Genomic DNA, 18,079 nt, shown 5'->3' with positions numbered 1-18,079 from the left:
GTGCCAATTTTTTTGTTTCCACCTCAGTTTTCAAAAGCTTAAGTTTTAGGTTAGTGCTTCTGAGAAACCATTACATGCATAGAGGAAAAATGCAAATTACAAAATTAGATTACTCACTATTTTTATTGTATGCAACATATTTTTCTAAATAACACTAACAGATGAAGAGTAAGTATTTGACCATGCGCTTAATAGACCACTTTCCCTTTCTGTTTACTAGAATCCCTCTTTTTTTTTTTTTTTTTTTTTTTTAAACCAGTTATTTCTCCTTTAATCTTTATCCGTACACCTGGACAGTTATTCCTCTCCCCACGGACCCCAAAAGTTACAGCAGGTAGCAGGTAGAGGTTTTGTTTGTATAATACACTCACTAGGGAAGACATGGTAGAATTATATTTTATTCATGAAAACCCACACATTCTGTCCTGTGGCGACCACAGGCTTTGCTAAGCCATAGATATCAGCAAATACTGGAACAAAATACAGTGTATCAAATCAAATCAAAGCATTTAAATTCTGAATTACAGTTATAATTTTCAGGGAAGGCTAGTTTCAGAATTGCATCATAGTATCTAGTACAAGGTTCTGCAATGTAAGTGGCAGGAACAGAAACGGAATATTGGTCCTAATAAAAACTGAAATGTAATGACTTTTGTATGACATTTAAACTGTCAAGACAACAATTCCTAACATTCTACCAAAGGCAGCATATAGTTACAAAAATACTGGTCCAGCATCTTGTTAGTAGTGAAGCAATATCCAAGGTGCAATGGCAACGTGCCATTCTTAGTGAAATATTTTTTAAAAAACTATTTTTTCTATTTTCCCCACACTGATACTAGCTGAACACCAAACTGCTATGACAACCTGAAAGAAAGTCACTACTTATCATGTGTATTGCACCAAAGATTTATGCAAAAACACATTTTCCAAGTTGCAGTATAAAAGAAGCAAAATCTAATAAAACTATGAATATGCCAAAAGACATTTTACTGCAGCTGATCTTGGATGAGCAGGTTGCAACATCTACTGAGCTTTAAACAATTGTCCAAGCTTCTCCATTCTATCCATTACCTTGAAGTTAAGGATACAAAGGTAAAGACAAAGTCCTTAATATTGAGAACAAAATTAAATCACTTTATACTCCTCTCCATTCACCCACAAAATAAAAATATTCCACCCTCCTCTTTTCCCAATACCAGGTAATTTCAAAGTCAAGCCTTGGAATTACCCTTGTTCTGATATTGCACTGTGCTAGGATTGTATTGTTTCCACCTAGAAGTTAAAACATAGAGTGTGAGGGTGACCAAAACTGCTGGGGACAGTAGACCTGCTTAACTTGTGGAGGTATCCCAAGAAACGTGCATCAGACGGAGACACAATCTAAATGGCAAAGTGTACTGCAGACTTGGCTGTGCTCTGGACTTGGGCCAAAAATACATTAGCCTGCCTGCCATTTCCTTCAAGAAAACAGCATCAATTAATATGTTAACCAAAAGACGCAGTTGAGTAAGATCGGCTAACCATGTCACATTCGATGTTACATCCAACAACACAGAAATGAAGGAGTAGCAGACAGGAATATTAATCATATTTTCCTTTTAATAATGGTTTAGTCAAAAGTGTAGCTTTGAAAATCTCTAGCTATTTGTGAAAACCTGAACAAGCTGGGAAGCAACCTCACTTTGAACAGTCAATTTAAAGCTGTGGCTTGGCCTATCTGCTTTCAAACTCTCCAGTAGCACTGCCAACCTTGTAAATAAAAGGTACCACCTGGAAATAAAAAGAAGTCAGCCTTTAAAAGTTGGTGAATGTTGTATTGTAGCAGCCTAACTCTGACTGAAGAAGAACGATGAGATATTTTTATACAGCAAACAAAAGACAAAGTAAACTGAAATCTTCAGAGATCACTTTAAGTGTATACAATTTGGATTCTCATCAACATTTAAAACTACCAATCATAAGGTTGCCACCTTACCTTTTTCTGGACTGGCACACCTGATTTTAAACAGGTTTTCCTCCAGTCTCCCAAGTTTCTGATCCTCTTATCCAGTTTTCTGCTGTACTGCTCTCCCACCTTCATGCTGAATACCGAGTCAGTCCTGCCTTCTGCTTTTCTTGGCAGGAGGCAGAGCAAGCTTTTAATTTCGGTAGTCAGAGTGACAGAACAACAAAAGCACAGCAGATAGAAGAGCTTAATTCTTCCCCAGGAAGAAAATACATTTGGTTCAACAAAGGGCTGCAAAATCTTCCAAAGGCACCTCTTTCCCCAGTTTTTGCCTGAAAGCAAGATGGCAATCTTAATTGAAAAGGGATGCTAAATCTTTTAAATAACTTAAAAATTCATTTTTATATAAAGCAGCAAAAACATTTTTCTCTGCAGAAAGAGAAACGTTAACAAAGAAACACACCAACATAAATGCACTGTTCATAAACTTCAGCTAATTTAATTTCACAAGAAAGTAAAATTTTAGGACTATTCTTTAACCTCATCAGTACTTTCTGAAGAAGATTCTTTGGCATCTTCAGTCTCTCTGTTGCTTTTCTCTTTATTTAGATTTTCACTTTCTGATTTGATCCCATTAAATAGAGAGTTTTCACCATTTACAAACCCATTCTCTGTGACTTCAGCATCAATAGCTTCATCAATCTTTAAGTCCCCTTGCTCTTCCACATCTTCTAAGTTTCTCAAGACAATAGGGAGTCTAGAGTCTGCCACACTGTTCTCCAACAAGGCAATATTACTCTCTTCATATTTAGGAAGCGGAGCTCCATCTGCCATTTGTTTGGTATAATACTCTCGGCTAGCAGCTGCACTCTTTACTGCTTTCTCCAAGATCTCTTTTTCACCTAAGCGCAATTTGATAGCCATTATCGCATGTGAAGTAAGGTCATGGGTCTCCAGGAAGGACTTATCATCCTGTTAGAAAAGAAAAAGCAAGTTTATTAGTAACAACAAACTTAATAAAAAAAAACCCTCAATTTTTCTCTCTATGCATTAACAGTAAGTGACACTAGGTTCTTCAGGCTGAGCCAAATGGACGTATATGAATGAGGGGGTCTGCATAGAGACCCAGTGAAGTATGTCAAGAATTCATAAAGGAGCCAAAAATTTCTCCACATCGAGCAGTGCGTAACAAGCAAAGTCAGGAGACTTCACAAATACATGAAACATGTAGGTTCACTTATACACTTGCAATAGTAGTACAGTTCTTTGCAGTCTGGAGAATGCAACTAATAGACAATGAGTTGAAACTGATTCCCCATTTTACTTGCAGAGAAAAAGCAGGTAGCCTCTATTTGGAGAATCAAAGAAAAAATACATTAAGAAAATTTTCTTTTTTGCAATCTTATTTGATCTTCCTTAGATAATGCAAATCTGCTTCTACACTTGAAAAAGTACAGAATGAACTATGTACTAACATTCAGTTTAAAGTTTGTAAAGACAAGATGGGGACAAAATATCTTTTCCTACAATCATAACACAGAACATTTCAGACATTTAAATTACATATAATGATAATTTTACCTCCACAGTTGTTTTATAGGTTTTCAAAAGGAGGGATGCTCTGGCTTCTAGGAATGTCCAAAGTTTAACTTCATTGTCCCAGCTAATGGGAAACTCAGAGTTCCCCAGAGTGAAGATTTTGTCAATGGCATGCTCGCCTATCAAGTGCTCCTTCAGCTCTTCTGCAATAAGTACAAAACCAATCTGTTAAAAAACAATCTCATCATTCACTTTGTCAGTTGAAAAACTGCAGAAAGATTTATTTTCAATAGTATAGCTTTGAGCAGCTAACAAAAAAAACCTCTCCCCAAGTAAGAATTATCAGATATGTTGGTTATTTCTAGGATTCTCCTCAAAGAGGCAACTGGAAATCTTGAGGTTAACAGAAAATGGACCTTTTGCTCCACTCGGAAGTAAAGATAATTTATATATCATAGCCTCTCATACACAGTGTAACTCTGCGACAGTGAGACGGAATGTTTTGTATAATACTTGATAAACAAAAGGGAGTAATTCTTTAAAGAGTTCAGCAAACCTTCTGATAATAAAAGGAACAGGCCAGAGAGTGTGCGAATAGCAATGGAATAATTTTTCCTATTGTTTTGGTAATCTTTTTCAGTAGCAGAAATTCCCTACAGTTGGTTAGAAAAGACATCCATCAAACAAGCCTCACACAGAGCAGAAAATGTTTAATCAGCTCCTTGACATTACACAAATTCCATTAATCTTTTAATGACCAAATTTCACTCCTGCAAAGCAGCTATCACAAACTTCACAAAACACTTGAATGTAGTTTCTCAATGAACAGTTTTCTTATACAGCATTTAAGACATATGAATAATCTGAGCATAATCATGTTTCAGAGAAATGCAATTAAAATGTCCACTAGCTATATTTTCTTCTCTGAGCCAAAATTCACCCCCTCATCAGCATCTTAAAATTTTCTTTACTTGGATTTGCTTCCCTGAAGTGGTCAGGCAGTTGGACTAGATGATTGTTGTACATCCCCTCCAACTGAACTATTCCATTCTAATTTCTTAATAAGTTCTAAAAGATGGATGACAGGATGCAGCGAAGGCACAACACTAAAGATAGGTTGCTTTTATTAAAGAAAGCAAATAGAGCACATGCAAGAGCTTAACAACTTCAGTATTCCTACCGGTATTAAAATCCACATCATCTGCACAGCATCCCTAACTGCAAGGGAATTCACTCACTGTCATGAAAAACTGTCACATGTATAACCTCCAAAACTGCATCTAACCAGCAAGCAGCTATTACAAACATCTAATCAGCAGTTTCACATGCACAAATTAGGTGAATATTTATTAACTGTACACATATTTCCCCCCTCAAAGACCCTAACGTAAGAGAAACACTACAAAGACAGTTTGCAAATACGTAAGTTGGTTTTAGATTATGAATTACCAAAATACTGAAAGTACTCAGTTTTGAAAGGTCTCTTCCATATTGCTCCTACAGTACAGGATATTCCAGTTCCATACCTAAATGATTCTAGCAGTGATGGCTAATATGCTATGATTTTAAGCATGTAAGCCCCTAGGTCTCACATGATCTTGTTCTGTGAACCATTTTTAAACCTAAGAACTGAAGTTCATGCTCCAAAGCTCGCTCATTCACAAAAACTTGGGAGATTAAACAAAATAAAAAAATTGCATCACCTCATGCTTTAGGAGTTCCAGAAAAGCCTATGTTACCGAAATATTCCCTCAGACATGGCCAAAGACTGGGTTTCTCACTAGCTTATAGATCCCTTTTTAACCTCAACTCCTCAACTTTTCCAGTCTTCTAGCTTAATATTTTATATAAATGTCTATCACATTCTGGCACTAAAACAAACAAACAAAAAAACCCCACCCCAAAATAAACATAAATTAGGTTATCTTTATAAAACATCTTACCTTCACTCATACAAAACACTCGAAGGAAAGCCAAAAGCTGGGCAGAGATTGGAGGCTCAGTGGAGTGCAAGGCAAAAACACTAGAACTAATAAAAGAAACAAAACAACAACAGTAAATGCAATTTCTATTGTCATACCTTTGAACTTATTTAAACATGAAAGACCTTAAAGTATAAAACAAATGCACTGTTAGAAAAGTAACTTTTAAAAAATTAGGTAATACTAGTTCAAACTGAAGAAAAGCTTCCCTAACCTGTATCTGAAAAGAACAATTATCTCTATAATTTTACACTTACAATTATTTTTATACGGCTTTCATAATAAATTCATGAAAATGTAATGTTTCACGTCTGCTGCTCCTAACAGTACCCTCTGGACTGAAAAGACTAAAGGAAAATGCTGTGGTTCACATACTGAGCATCGTAGTATGTCTGCAAGGGATAGGAAAGAAAGAAAAACCACAGATTGCTGCAAATTAATCCTCACTCTGTTTTTGTTCAAATGATTATTAAAGCAAAGGCTTTTTCCTTATATATGGTCCAAGTCAGATAATATAGCTCATAGAACTTCTGTAAATATTATTACAATAACTTTAATTTCCTATACAAACAGAAGAAATATTACACCTAAGAAAACTATCATAGCACAGCTTTATACATGCCCTACTGGACACTATATACTTTGGAAATGTTTTAAAAACCCCATGGCATTGTGTTTTACTTACGTTGGGATACCAGCACGAGCTAAGACCTCTGCCTTCATAGCATACAGCCTGTCACTTTTACTCACGCCAAGCTTTATTTTCACTCTGTCATGTGAATTATTATCAAAGAAAAAACCACTGTGGATCACAAATTCAGCGTTTGACCGAGTGCCATAAAAAATGTAAATCTAGAAGGATGAAAAGAGAAGTGAAGGGACAGGAAAATAGCTTAAGATCAGCTCACAAAACTGACATAATTTGAAAGTTATTTCCTGAAAGAGTTACTATTCTGAGTACAAGGTATATTTGGTTATATATAGAAACACGCTTTGTTTTCTGGTATTGATTCAAATGCTGTATATAATGTGGCAATATACTTTAGAGGTAGATGTAAACATATCCATGTAACAGAGACTTTGAAAGGAGAGAAGAGGTTCTTATTCTATACTTTAAAATGAAAATGCTTTGTTTTCTCATACTGTCATAAAATACCAGTATATGGAAATAAGCTTTCAAAGATCCTGTGCCTTTTAAAGGCTAAAAAAATCTGAGACAAGGAAGGCCCATTAAAAGAAATGGTGTTTCTGGGTTCATTTTCCCCCCATATGTCCACCCAAAAGAGTAACCTACACTGCTGATGGATCAGCTTTGGTTTTGTTTTAATGTTACCTTAAGGCATGGATATACCAAAGTATATCATACACAGAGATCTGATCTGTGTTCAGCCAGTATTTATTTTTGTGCTATACTCTGAACTCTTCATCTAAAGCACATAGGTTACTTTAATTCACATTAAAAAAGAAGTTCCTAAATATAACCTGCAAAACGTATTTAATTCAGGGCTAGGCTGTATGAAGTACATGGGACAAAAGGTCAGAGTAGCAATTGTCTTCTCCTGCATCAAGAGGATATTTTCCCCTTTTGTTTGATAATGGAATTGCCTATCAGAATAAAAAGTTTCAACAGCTACAGAACTCTCCTTCACCTTAGGGTACAGCAATGCTCTGGATACCTGTAAGCTTCTACTCCTCTCTAGCTGACAGGGAAAGGCACAGTGTTCTCTTAAGGGCTCAACAACAGTAATGATGCCATTCACTTTCTTTGTTTTCAATTTTAGATTAGAAACATTTATCCTAAATTCTCCTAAGAACTAAATGCTTAAGTGTGATATTAAATTATAGTAAACATTATACTGTAACACACTTGTACAAAGAACAAGTGACCTGCCTAGGTATGTTAAGGCAGAGTTTGAGAGAGTTGCTAACCCTCTCAAGTTTTAAAACTACCATGATACATCTCATATTAAACTAAGTCATATATCATGTGTAGATTATACAGTATGCTCTTACACTCTAAGACTGTTTTACAAAAAAGGCAATTAAACAGAATGAGAAAGTTGCTTTATTCAAGGCCAGTGTTTGATAGATTCTGTGGACTTCTGTTGCCTCACATATTTTAGTAGTAAAAGCTGGGATCATACACTCTTCCTGCTGAAACTGTAAGAAATAACATCTGCACAGTATATTAAAAGACTGAAGCATTATATAATTAAAGTGCTTTAATGATGTCAATAACAGTTAAAGTTTGCACAGAAATTTAAAAAAAATCTGATAAATAGAAGACAAAGTGAAACTACTAAAATAAAATCGAAATAGAGGAAGCCTCTATAATTGAAATGGAGAGAGCAGCCAGAACAGCTATATGACACTTCCATTGCCAGCTGTGGAAAATTATAAATTGGATCACTTCTGGAAAAACTGTGGACCCCTTTTAACTCATCATGCCAGTATTGGAAAAAACAGCAAATATTTGACTACCATAACAAATTCTAAAAGCAACACAAAAAATATACAATCACTGTAAACCCCAGCATAGCAATGAGGATAAATATACCTCTGGAAAGACATACTTAAAAAAATTTTTCAGACACATCTTTGTTAAAAAAGAAGGTAACAATACATAAGAAAAATGAAAATCAAAATATTATAAAGTGTAAGACTGGCAAAATAATACACTCAAGGTAATAACTCAAGAGACTGAGTTACAAAACATTTCAGGATGTTTCATAGACAAAGTCTTTTTCTGGCCACGCCGACTGCAGTTGCACAGGCAGTAGCAAAACCGGAGTGCTACTACACTTGAGGACTTAGGCTGGCTGCTGACACAGCAGAGGAACCCTCCTACCGGAGATTTCCTACACTCCTGGAAGCACTGTCTTCAATGCCTCACTAGTTTTCACATTCATTTTTGTTTCTTAGCAGTTTTGAACAAAATACTGGATTCTGAACTGTTCTATGCATCTTTGCAAGACTCTCCCTTGGTACTTTATGTTTCAGGGTGAAGGGGTGTGTACATGCCTGTGTGCCTGTGTGAAAGGGAAGGAGTATATTTTTAGGTCCTTTCTCGTTTTCACTAAGCATGGGAATGACAACATGGTAAAATGACTGGCAACTATACTGCATTTAACCTCTTGTTAAATGAAGACTAACAAGAACATAAACCAACAACGTTGTTACGAAAGACTCTACAATCTGCTATTGCAAAGTGATGCCCCAAATCTAAAATATATTTACCTTTGGTCCTTTGGATATGGCCTTTTATTAATGTCATCCAGAACACCAAACTCAGTGTCTGTGTATATGCATTTACCAGTGATTGAATACTTCAACTAGTTCTTTAAAATATGAGGAATCAAAATTCTCCTAAAGTTGGGGTCTACCAAGTGATAGAAAATATTTTATTCTGAAAAATGTGCACTTATTTAGTTTGGTAGTATTTTCACACAAAATTAGCTCAGCATAATAAAATTCAAATGTAGCAGGGCTTAATCCACACCACTCTGCTATTAATATTTTGTAGGGAGTTACCAAGTGTCCACAAAACTTAAAGAACAATTATGTAGGTAACTGTTCACACTACCTGTTCTCCAGCCTTGAAATCTTGAAGCGCTACACATTCACACCGGTCATCTTCTAAATTGTAGCCTGTAGTGATCTATCCAAGGAAAGAGTAACAAAAGCATTTTATACTTATCTCTCCCACCATTGACAAAACATTGTCCTATCGGAAATAGATATTAACAATAGCAATTGCATACATTTCTTTCTCTGCACAATATAATATAGCTGGTAGTGATTGTTTAACTATTCCTGAGCAATCTCTTTCTAAAAAATCTGCATTAAAGAAATCCAATAGAGGAAACAACTTACCTGAAGTGAATAGAAGGCTCTGAGGAAAGTAACTGCCATAGACCACAGACAATCCCATGCTAAAGCCAGCAGCTTCTTATAAAGTTCTGGAGCTTGCAGTCACTCCCATGAGGCCCAAGGAAGTGAGCCCAAGTGACAGATCTATATGCTATGCTTTATCCTTCAACTGCCAGCACATTTTTGATCTCTCAATGAAAAAGGATTAGATAACTGTGGATCTTTAAGGGATACCATCTTCAGAGAATTATAATTTACTTGCAAATAATCCCTTTATCTAAAAGTAATACTCTTAAAACGCTAAAAGGATTTTTTTGATGGTAGCAGGCAATGGAAGAGGATAAACTCTCTTAACAAACCTGTACTTCTCCAAAAAAGATTACAAAACTGTAAAGGGGGTCACACTAACAAGTAAAGCTATCCTAAAAATGTAATACTTTTATAAAGTGACAAACAGCATGTTCTTGAACAGTATTACTAAAGATGCCAGCACAGATGCAGCCACAGGATGGAACATAAGCTGCTGAACAATCAGGAAGCAACTTTTATGGTAGGTATTCTGAATTCGGTACTGACAGAGCTAACTTATGGAAAAATATGCTCTGGGCCTGGGGAAAAACCTAGGAGAAGCCAAAGATTCTCTCTCAGCCTTTGTAAATGAAAACATACTTTTTTGTAAGGTGACATGTGAGTTGTGGTGTACCCTGATTCCCATCTTGGATGAAGTTTGTCCAAGACAGAACTCCATGGATTATTTTGAAAGCTTGGTTTATGGTTTACATGTTAATAATTTTACACTGCTTACATCATCAAGCGTGCATTTGTCAGCCAAAACATTGCTTTCAAAGTGACCACGGGGAACTTGTCTCCGATGCAGCAAACCCAAAATGGCAGCCCCAAGCAGGGGCAGCCTGGCCCTGCGGAGGCTTGCAGAACTGCTCTGCATGTGGATGCCACCACTTCAGGTCTATTAATGGGTTTGTGGTATGCTGAGATCAGAAGTGAACATGAGAGTCATGCAATACGGCCTACTGCAAAACACAGGCTGTAGTACTTGAACACAGAAATTCCTGCACATTTACTATACTGGACTGAACAATTTTTAATTAAGATCTCTCGTTCAGAAGGTTATCTAACCCTGAATTACAGGTTACAGGTACTAGAGGATTTACCTTTGCTATGACAAATGTACCTTCCAACTTCAAATACAGTCATCTTCTGAAAAACTGTAACATCCATTCAAAAAAGGGAACTCTTGACAGCACTTGACCTGTCCTGAAATTTTCTTAGTATGTAAACTCAGTGAAATACTTCTGAATGTGAAAAGTCCATTCCAGTCTCTTGAAATACCTGTGGAACAGGAGGCTTTCAAGGACTGGGGAAATTCCAGTATGTCAAGAGAAGGATTCTGTCAGTTTAAGCATGCTCCAGTAGAGTACTGCTCACTTTTTGGATTGTTTTTTATTTTTGCCTTTTTTAAAAAACAAACAAAAACAAAACCAAAAAACCCCAAAACAGCAGAGCTTCTGAAGGACTTTTCTATAAAGCATAACAGAGTACTAGACTCTTATTTCCTCTTTCTTTTAATAGCACTCATGTAAGAGAATTAACAGGGTGTTTACTTCTCTTCCCACATCATAGCTGACAAATTGCATCCCTTCAGTTTTATTTCTGAAGCAGACTGATACATGAATTTCAAGTTGTGTATAAAGCATGCAATAGTCTGCTTGGTCAGTGATTAAGGATGGACCCAGACCAACAGGCAGAATGTAGCTTATTCAAAGCTCTGTCAGAACTCGTAATCAACCTCTGACTGTCAAAATACAATCCCACTAAAGAATAACAATGAGAAATGCATGAAGACAACCATTTTGATATAGTTCTTAGAGGCAGGTTGATCTAATTAATAGTGTCAGAAGCAAGAAAAAGCTGGATGGACCTAGCTCCAGTTAAAACCCAAAGAGCATTTTATTATCTAGTTCATAGAAAGGGGCCGTGTGGAATAAAGCAAGAACAGGGATATATAGTAGCTGATTGACTCAAGAAGTATTTCAGCACTATGTTTGGAATAGACTAGACAGGGATGCATACAATGCCATCTTTTGTTTCTTACTTTCCTGCAATGAAGAACAATTCCCTTCATGTATTTTAAAGGGATGCGCTATGATTAGAGCTGAACCCACCCTCATCTCGCTCTACAATAATACAAACTATGATACAGATAGCTTACAGTTATCTTAGCAGCTTACAGTTATCTTAGCAGTTTTTTTCCCCTATTTCTAATAGTACAAGGAAACTAACACACAACAAAAATAGGTTTAGTAGCTTTTCTTAGCCCATTATCAATATTACAGTTGCATATCCTTTCTAAATCTATAACCATTTAAACTGTTTTCTGTAGAAATATGAAACAAATGAGTGAAGTCTGTATATACATACAAAATATTTAAATTCAGCACCCCCACACACACCCTTTAGGATACACTTCAGCATAAAAAAATGCTTCCAACCCTGATATACTACTGCATTAGCAGGTTTGGCTCCAGAGGCTGGCTCCATATCAAACCCATTGTTAAAGAGCATAATAAAAATAAAAATTACTTTATCAATTTAAATAGAACTTTGAATGATTAAAACAACATAACTAGCTGCTCTTTTAATATAGGCTGCTTAATTTTTTTCCTCCCAGAACCTTAACTCTCTTCCTCTTTCCTCTAATCCCAACTTTGAAGGCATTCATTAAGAGTTGTCTAATGAATACAGACAAGTCTCTGCAAAAGCATCTGAAAGAGATGCCCAGCAGGAAAAGGGTACAGGAAGTACTGATGCTTGCAGCTAAGAATTATATTACAGAAATATACATTTCTGAATTTTAAGCAATTTTCTTTATATTGGAGACTCTCATACAAGCTTTATTGCTAAATCAAAGTTGTGAGCTTGCATAACAGTGAAAGGCAAGAATCACTGTTAAAGAACAACAGGTGATTACCTTATAGTAAGGAAAAATAAATAAATAAATAAATACCCCCCCCCCCAACACTTCAACTTTGTAGCCTAGCCTACTGTGCTGTATTTGGTGCAGTCATAGTAACAATGAATTAGCTAAATGTCAAGTGAAAAACAACTTGCTTTACAATTTGTTAATTTAAACTAGGCTTTTCTTATACCAACAATACTAACACATGCTGCTGTCCTAACACTCAGGTCATCTCTCCCACAAAAGAACCAGATTACTTGAATAGTATGGTCATATTCACTGCTTACAATAAATAATACTATCTACTAGAAATGCAATTAGAGGGTATGAATTTCGAAGCGTACATGAGACTGGCTAAACAACATTGATAAACCATCCTCTTATGGGTTTCCATTTCCTCACTTGAACATTATCAAGCCTGTTAATGAAATCAAGACCTCATCCTCTGAACTAGCTCACGTAAGCCAAAATGTCAGCAGGTCTGACTTTCTATATACATGTGTCACCTTTTAAATGTTTAATATGCCCTAAAGTAGTATTTTTGCATGTTATTTCTTTGATGTAGTAACAGATGTACTGTTTTTGTTGAACTAGGCTTTGTTCTTGTTGTTGCTGTCTCCATAACAAGGCTCTTCGGGCATGGTTAGGAGAGCAGGCAGTATTTCTTAGTTGCAAATTTCTAACCACTTTCCCTAGTGGTAGCTACAAGAGGCATCCTCCATCATTGTCTGCTTTCCTATTCTCAGAACAAATCTGTCCAGTATTTTGAATCTTTTTCAGCCTGTCAGAAACAAAACTCCATGTCAAAAGAATATTCAAACTTGGCTGGAAAAAAAGGTATCATGTAACTGAAAACTTTTAAAGGTACATTGTATATATATGAGACACAACTGTATGCAAGTATCCGATCACTTCTAAAGTTTTGTCTAGATGAAGAAAGTTCTCCCCGAAAAGCTATGGTAAGACATTTAAGGAACTGACAAATCTTTCTTTCAGATATTAGTTTTTTTAGGGTCACTTGGGAAGATAAAATACCTGTGTTAAGAAGCGTAATGAAAAGTATTATTAAACTGTTCTAAAGCAGTTGAAAGGCTTAATACTTAAGCCCTAAAAGCCTTTCAGCAACACTGAAGAAATCCTTACCAGTCCATTAGTATGATTACACATGTCCCATAAAGGTATTAGAGCCAACGTAACTCTGGAACCATCTTCTGTTGGAATCTGGTTCTGCCGTGTCATAACAGAGGAAACCGCCCATCTACAAAAATTAAAAACATTAGATGGTCAATGTTCAAAGCATCCATACATGACTGGCTGTAGTCCAACCTGAAGCAATCATTTAAGCTAGGAGTTTCCAAACTTAGTTTTCTTAAAGATCACACTGACTGTAGTAACAGTAGAAAGCAACACCACTTGCAGGAGGAGCAGCAGCTCCTAGGTTTCCAAGACATGTACGTAGACCAATTCCCAAATCAGGATTGCAGTCCCACTCCTCTTCTGCACTCTTTGCAACAGAACCTTCATACCCTCCAGTACCTCAACCAGGACCCACTCCCATGTCACCTTCTGCTTCCCCAACCCTTCAGTGCACACATACCTCTCCCCACACATCCCAAACCTGGGGTCAGCTATTTCTGCAGGCTTCAGAGTAGTTCACAGCTACTGCTTGGCAGCAGTAGCTCTCATCTATGTGCAGACTCTTGTAAGAGCCAGGAGGTATTCTTCCCCTCGCTCCTGAAAAAGCTTATGTACTGCATGAACTGGAAACCAGTGTCATCACCTGACACGTGCATATTTTGGTAAGCACTTCTCTTCAGTTTGACAACTTTTGGCTTAGAACAGTATTGCTAAATTTTCTGCTTAACAGAATAAAGAGGAAAAAAAGCCCCAATACTCCAAACAGATATCCAGGTAAAAAGAATGAAGAAAGCATAACATAGTTTATCACACAGACATCATTCAAAACCCTTCTAAGCCAGGTTAAGCAAATGAAATGCTAGCTACCTATTCAAACATAAGAATCTTCAGAAAAGCTTAACATTTCAGTATTTTCTAAAATTTCATTTTTATTTTATTTCAGACAAAAATGAATATTAAATGCCAGAAGGAAAAAATAATCTTAGTTTCACTATGTTCTGACCTTAATACATATATTTGTTGTGGAGGGTTTTTTGGGGGCGGGGGAGGGGAAGGGACTACCACCAGGAGAAAGTCAAAATAATTTTAACTCCCACAGCCTCCACTACTAACAAGTATTTAATCTACAGAATTAGACTTTCAGAAGGATTTTTTCAGAAGGACTACAGATTGCTTAGAAAGATACCATCAAATTGAAATCTACTTCATTTCTAAAAAGCAAGTTAAAATTGTGGATAATTTTGATATACACTCACTGTTTGAAACATAATAGCAATATGTTTCTTTTTAATTGTTTTAATTTATCTGCAAAATTTTAGACCACTTCACATGTAAGTTGGCATGTTCTGCAGTGACCCTATAAGTGAAGGAGGCATGCTTTGGAAATCCCACTTTCATAGACTTACCCAGAAGTACGACTAGGCTAAAAAAATCCCTGTAAGATATCATGAATGCCTTTTATTCATGCCATTTTAATCACTTAACAGAATTAAAGCTCTCATTATCTTAATTATTCTTATTTTTTTCTTAATTTTGTCACCCCCTATAGCACGTCCAAGTGACAGTCATGCTTCATGTGTACAACTTAAGTTCTCCAGCTCTCCTGTTCAACAGCCACTGTAAATATTAGTTTTTACTACTATGTGCTGGTAAAGCCTTTTATAAAAAAAGAAATAATAATAAAAAAATACCCAAACCCCAAACCAAAGCCTCCTGCAATGTGAACTGAATTATTTTCTTAAGAAACAACGAATTGCCTTACTAATCTCAGACTATGTGTGCCAGTTGGCTAAATTAACTGCTCATAATGACTATTCCTTTGTAACAATTAAAATCTACATATTTGTTTTACTTTCTTCTTCATTAAGAAAGTGTATTAGTATCAAATCCTACATTTAACATTTCAATAACAATAGGGCTTTCCCATCAATGAAGCATTTCCAGGGGCCCACAGCTCACTACATATATATATATATATAAAAAGAAAGAAAGAATTAAAAGACAGACCAACCTGTAGTCGTCATAAGTGAAAGAATCCTTTAAGGGCAGTTTGCTGGCATTAGGATGGGTCTGGGAAATGCAAGTTTCAGAAAAAGGTGAAAAGAGAAAGAAAAGAGAAATCAGAAATCAGTCAGCAGAATTTCATTATTTAGCTGCCTAACAGATCCTAACAAGAGCCAAATGAAGCAGGAGGCGTCCAGCCGCGCTACAGAGGGATCATCATGCTATTATGCTCTCATACATCACTGTCAACTTAATTTGTTGTGCCCAGCAGCCGCCATAAATCTGTTTCTTCATATTTCAAGACTGGAACCCACAGACATCATACAAAAATAAAAAATTTAAGGTGGACTGAGTATGTGAAGGTAAAACAAAATCCAGCCCTTGATGCAGGGTAGGGGAAAGAATTCAAGCAATAAAGATACATTAGGTTTCACCAACTTCACATTTTCCTCTTCTCTGGGATATCAGTAAGGTATTTCACAAATGCAAGAAAAATTATACAAGATTTTGAATTCTTCCTCGATACCTGTAAAGGTGTTATTCAGTAAAAGTTGCACTACACCTCTGAAACAAAAAAGATTATAATATTTAAATAGTTTTGGTGACAAACACTGATCAGACAGTATCTACATTAACCCATCTACACATGCTCCTATCTAAAAGTGGAGCAATGCCATTTGAGAATGCATACTGTAGTTGTCATTAACAAGCAAAATATTTACCTTTTTAAAAAGGCTTTAAGAAGCTGTAATACCTGTTACCTTTCTGATCAATTAACTTCTTAAAAGTTTCAAAAATGCAGGTAGCTTTAAGCCCACACTCACACACTTTCTTTAGAACTTTGTTCCAATTCACAAATGGAAAGCCATAATAGCATAAATTTTAATCTTCAGGTTCAATTAGGTCTCAGAGACGACTTGAAGTAAATGATCAAACGGTTATTTCAGAAGATACAAATGATTTTTTGCATAGCTCTATCTTTGCAACACTCTTAATGCATGAAGCTCCATGTAGTAGGCAGTTTTTTTACTCTTGATGCATTAGCATCACAAGTGCATGGTAATTTATCATTTCTCACTGTAATGTACTTGCTGGCACTGTGTGCAGGACAGTAGGGGATGAGGTAAAAGTGGCTCAAACCGTAAATCAATTAGAAAACAAAAGCTTGTGCTCAGTGCACAATTTTAAGCAAATTATATATTACAAAAGACTGCCAATTGGGTGTTAGGTCCCAGGTGTCTGTTCTCCCTCAGCCCCTCCAGTTAACCCTTTGGACGGGCTTTCTCTGAAACATGACAGAAGTTAACAATTCCAGCGAGGCCTGTGCCTTCCCTCACTTCTTTTCTTTTTTTTTTTTTCCCCTCTTTTTAAAGCACTCTACATCTCCATATGATTTTCATTCACATCAATGATATGGTCATTGCATAACAAATTCCCTCGAGTTTAATTGTTGCAACACATTTTACAGAGTTATTTCTTCTGGCAGAAACATTCGGTGCAAAACCAGAACTGAAATCCAATCCAATAAATTTCAGGGGGCATCTTCGCTGTAGCAGGCCAGTCCAGACTCGATTCCAGAAACGAACATAGAAACTTAGCCTTCAGCTGGAGATAACAGTCCTTAAAAACAAACACCACCCCATATTACTCCTTTCTGACAATTTAATTTCAACTTTCATTGCTAGCATTATTAATCTATTTTACAGTAGCTTGATAAACTAAGCCGGGAAAGCCAACACCAACCGCGGGACATAAGCGCCTATCAACCTGTTACATTAGTGCCGGTTGTGAAAAGCCGGAATCTCATGCTGCACCCGAAGTTCTAACGAAGGTGTTTCACACGAAGAGAGGAGTTCGGATCCCTTGAAGAGCCGGTGCCGTCACCGTTCCGTCTCTTTGCAGACCACGCGCTCGTTAACTCGCGTGAAAACAAGCCCTGCTTAGCCCCACTGCTTCTACACCCGCGTCTCCCAGCGCATTCCCCGCCTGCGGGCGAAGACCCCGCGCGGGCGGCGCCTTGGCCGAGGCCGGGGCCGGGACCGGGACCGGGGCCGCGGGCGGTTCCGCGGCCGGGGCCGGGGCCGGGGCCCGGGCCGGGGCCGTCCCCCGCGCCGCCCGCACGGTCCGGCACTGCCACCTGCCGGTGCCGCCGCCGCCTGCGCGCCGCCGCCCAAGCCCGGCACCAGCGGAGCGGTGCCAGCCGCCCGCACCTCCCCGAGCCGTTGTGCCCTTCTCCCCCGGCTTGGAGGGGCGGGAAACCCAAAAGTAAAACGACCCCCCCCGCCCCGCGGCGGCCCTCGGATATCATTCCGACATTGTGCAACCCTAGCTTGGGAGGATAACGCGGCTTTGGTGTGAAGGGACGCTGCCTCGGTTCAAACTGAGGGCCTGACGGGCTTATCGCGGGAGACAGACCCCGGTACGCAAACAGGTAACCCCTGCCTTTCCTCTCTGCCCTGTTCTGCTCTCCTCCCCCGACCCAAACAGCAGCTTTCAACCGAGTAAATTATTTTTCAAATGGCAATCATTACTATGGTCGTAATGCACTAAAAGTAAAAAAGCATTACGAAGGGTTTAACGGCATAAAAGTGATTTTTACAGACTAAACACGTTACTTGCGCA

At 37.5% G+C, this 18,079-nt stretch overlaps 1 protein-coding gene across 3 annotated transcripts in view; it reads right to left on the bottom strand.

Annotated features, from left to right (window-relative positions):
• Positions 1-380: 380 nt before the first annotated feature.
• SETD3 (SET domain containing 3, actin histidine methyltransferase) overlaps positions 381-18,079 on the bottom strand; it is a 63,998-nt gene continuing 46,299 nt past the window's right edge. For all 3 annotated transcript variants that reach the window (XM_030005309.2, XM_030005305.2, XM_030005313.2), the window contains exons 7-13: positions 15,465-15,523; positions 13,460-13,574; positions 9,053-9,127; positions 6,155-6,321; positions 5,431-5,516; positions 3,530-3,690; positions 381-2,920 (exon numbers count right to left, since the gene is read on the bottom strand). In XM_030005309.2, coding sequence (XP_029861169.1) covers positions 2,477-2,920; positions 3,530-3,690; positions 5,431-5,516; positions 6,155-6,321; positions 9,053-9,127; positions 13,460-13,574; positions 15,465-15,523 — 1,107 coding nt within the window. In that variant the 3' untranslated portion in view covers positions 381-2,476. The remainder of the gene's footprint in view (positions 2,921-3,529; positions 3,691-5,430; positions 5,517-6,154; positions 6,322-9,052; positions 9,128-13,459; positions 13,575-15,464; positions 15,524-18,079) is intronic.

The sequence above is a fragment of the Aquila chrysaetos genome, chromosome 2 (genome assembly GCF_900496995.4).
Source record: "Aquila chrysaetos chrysaetos chromosome 2, bAquChr1.4, whole genome shotgun sequence".
NCBI lineage: Eukaryota > Metazoa > Chordata > Aves > Accipitriformes > Accipitridae > Aquila > Aquila chrysaetos.
This window is presented reverse-complemented; position numbering and strand designations above follow the sequence as displayed.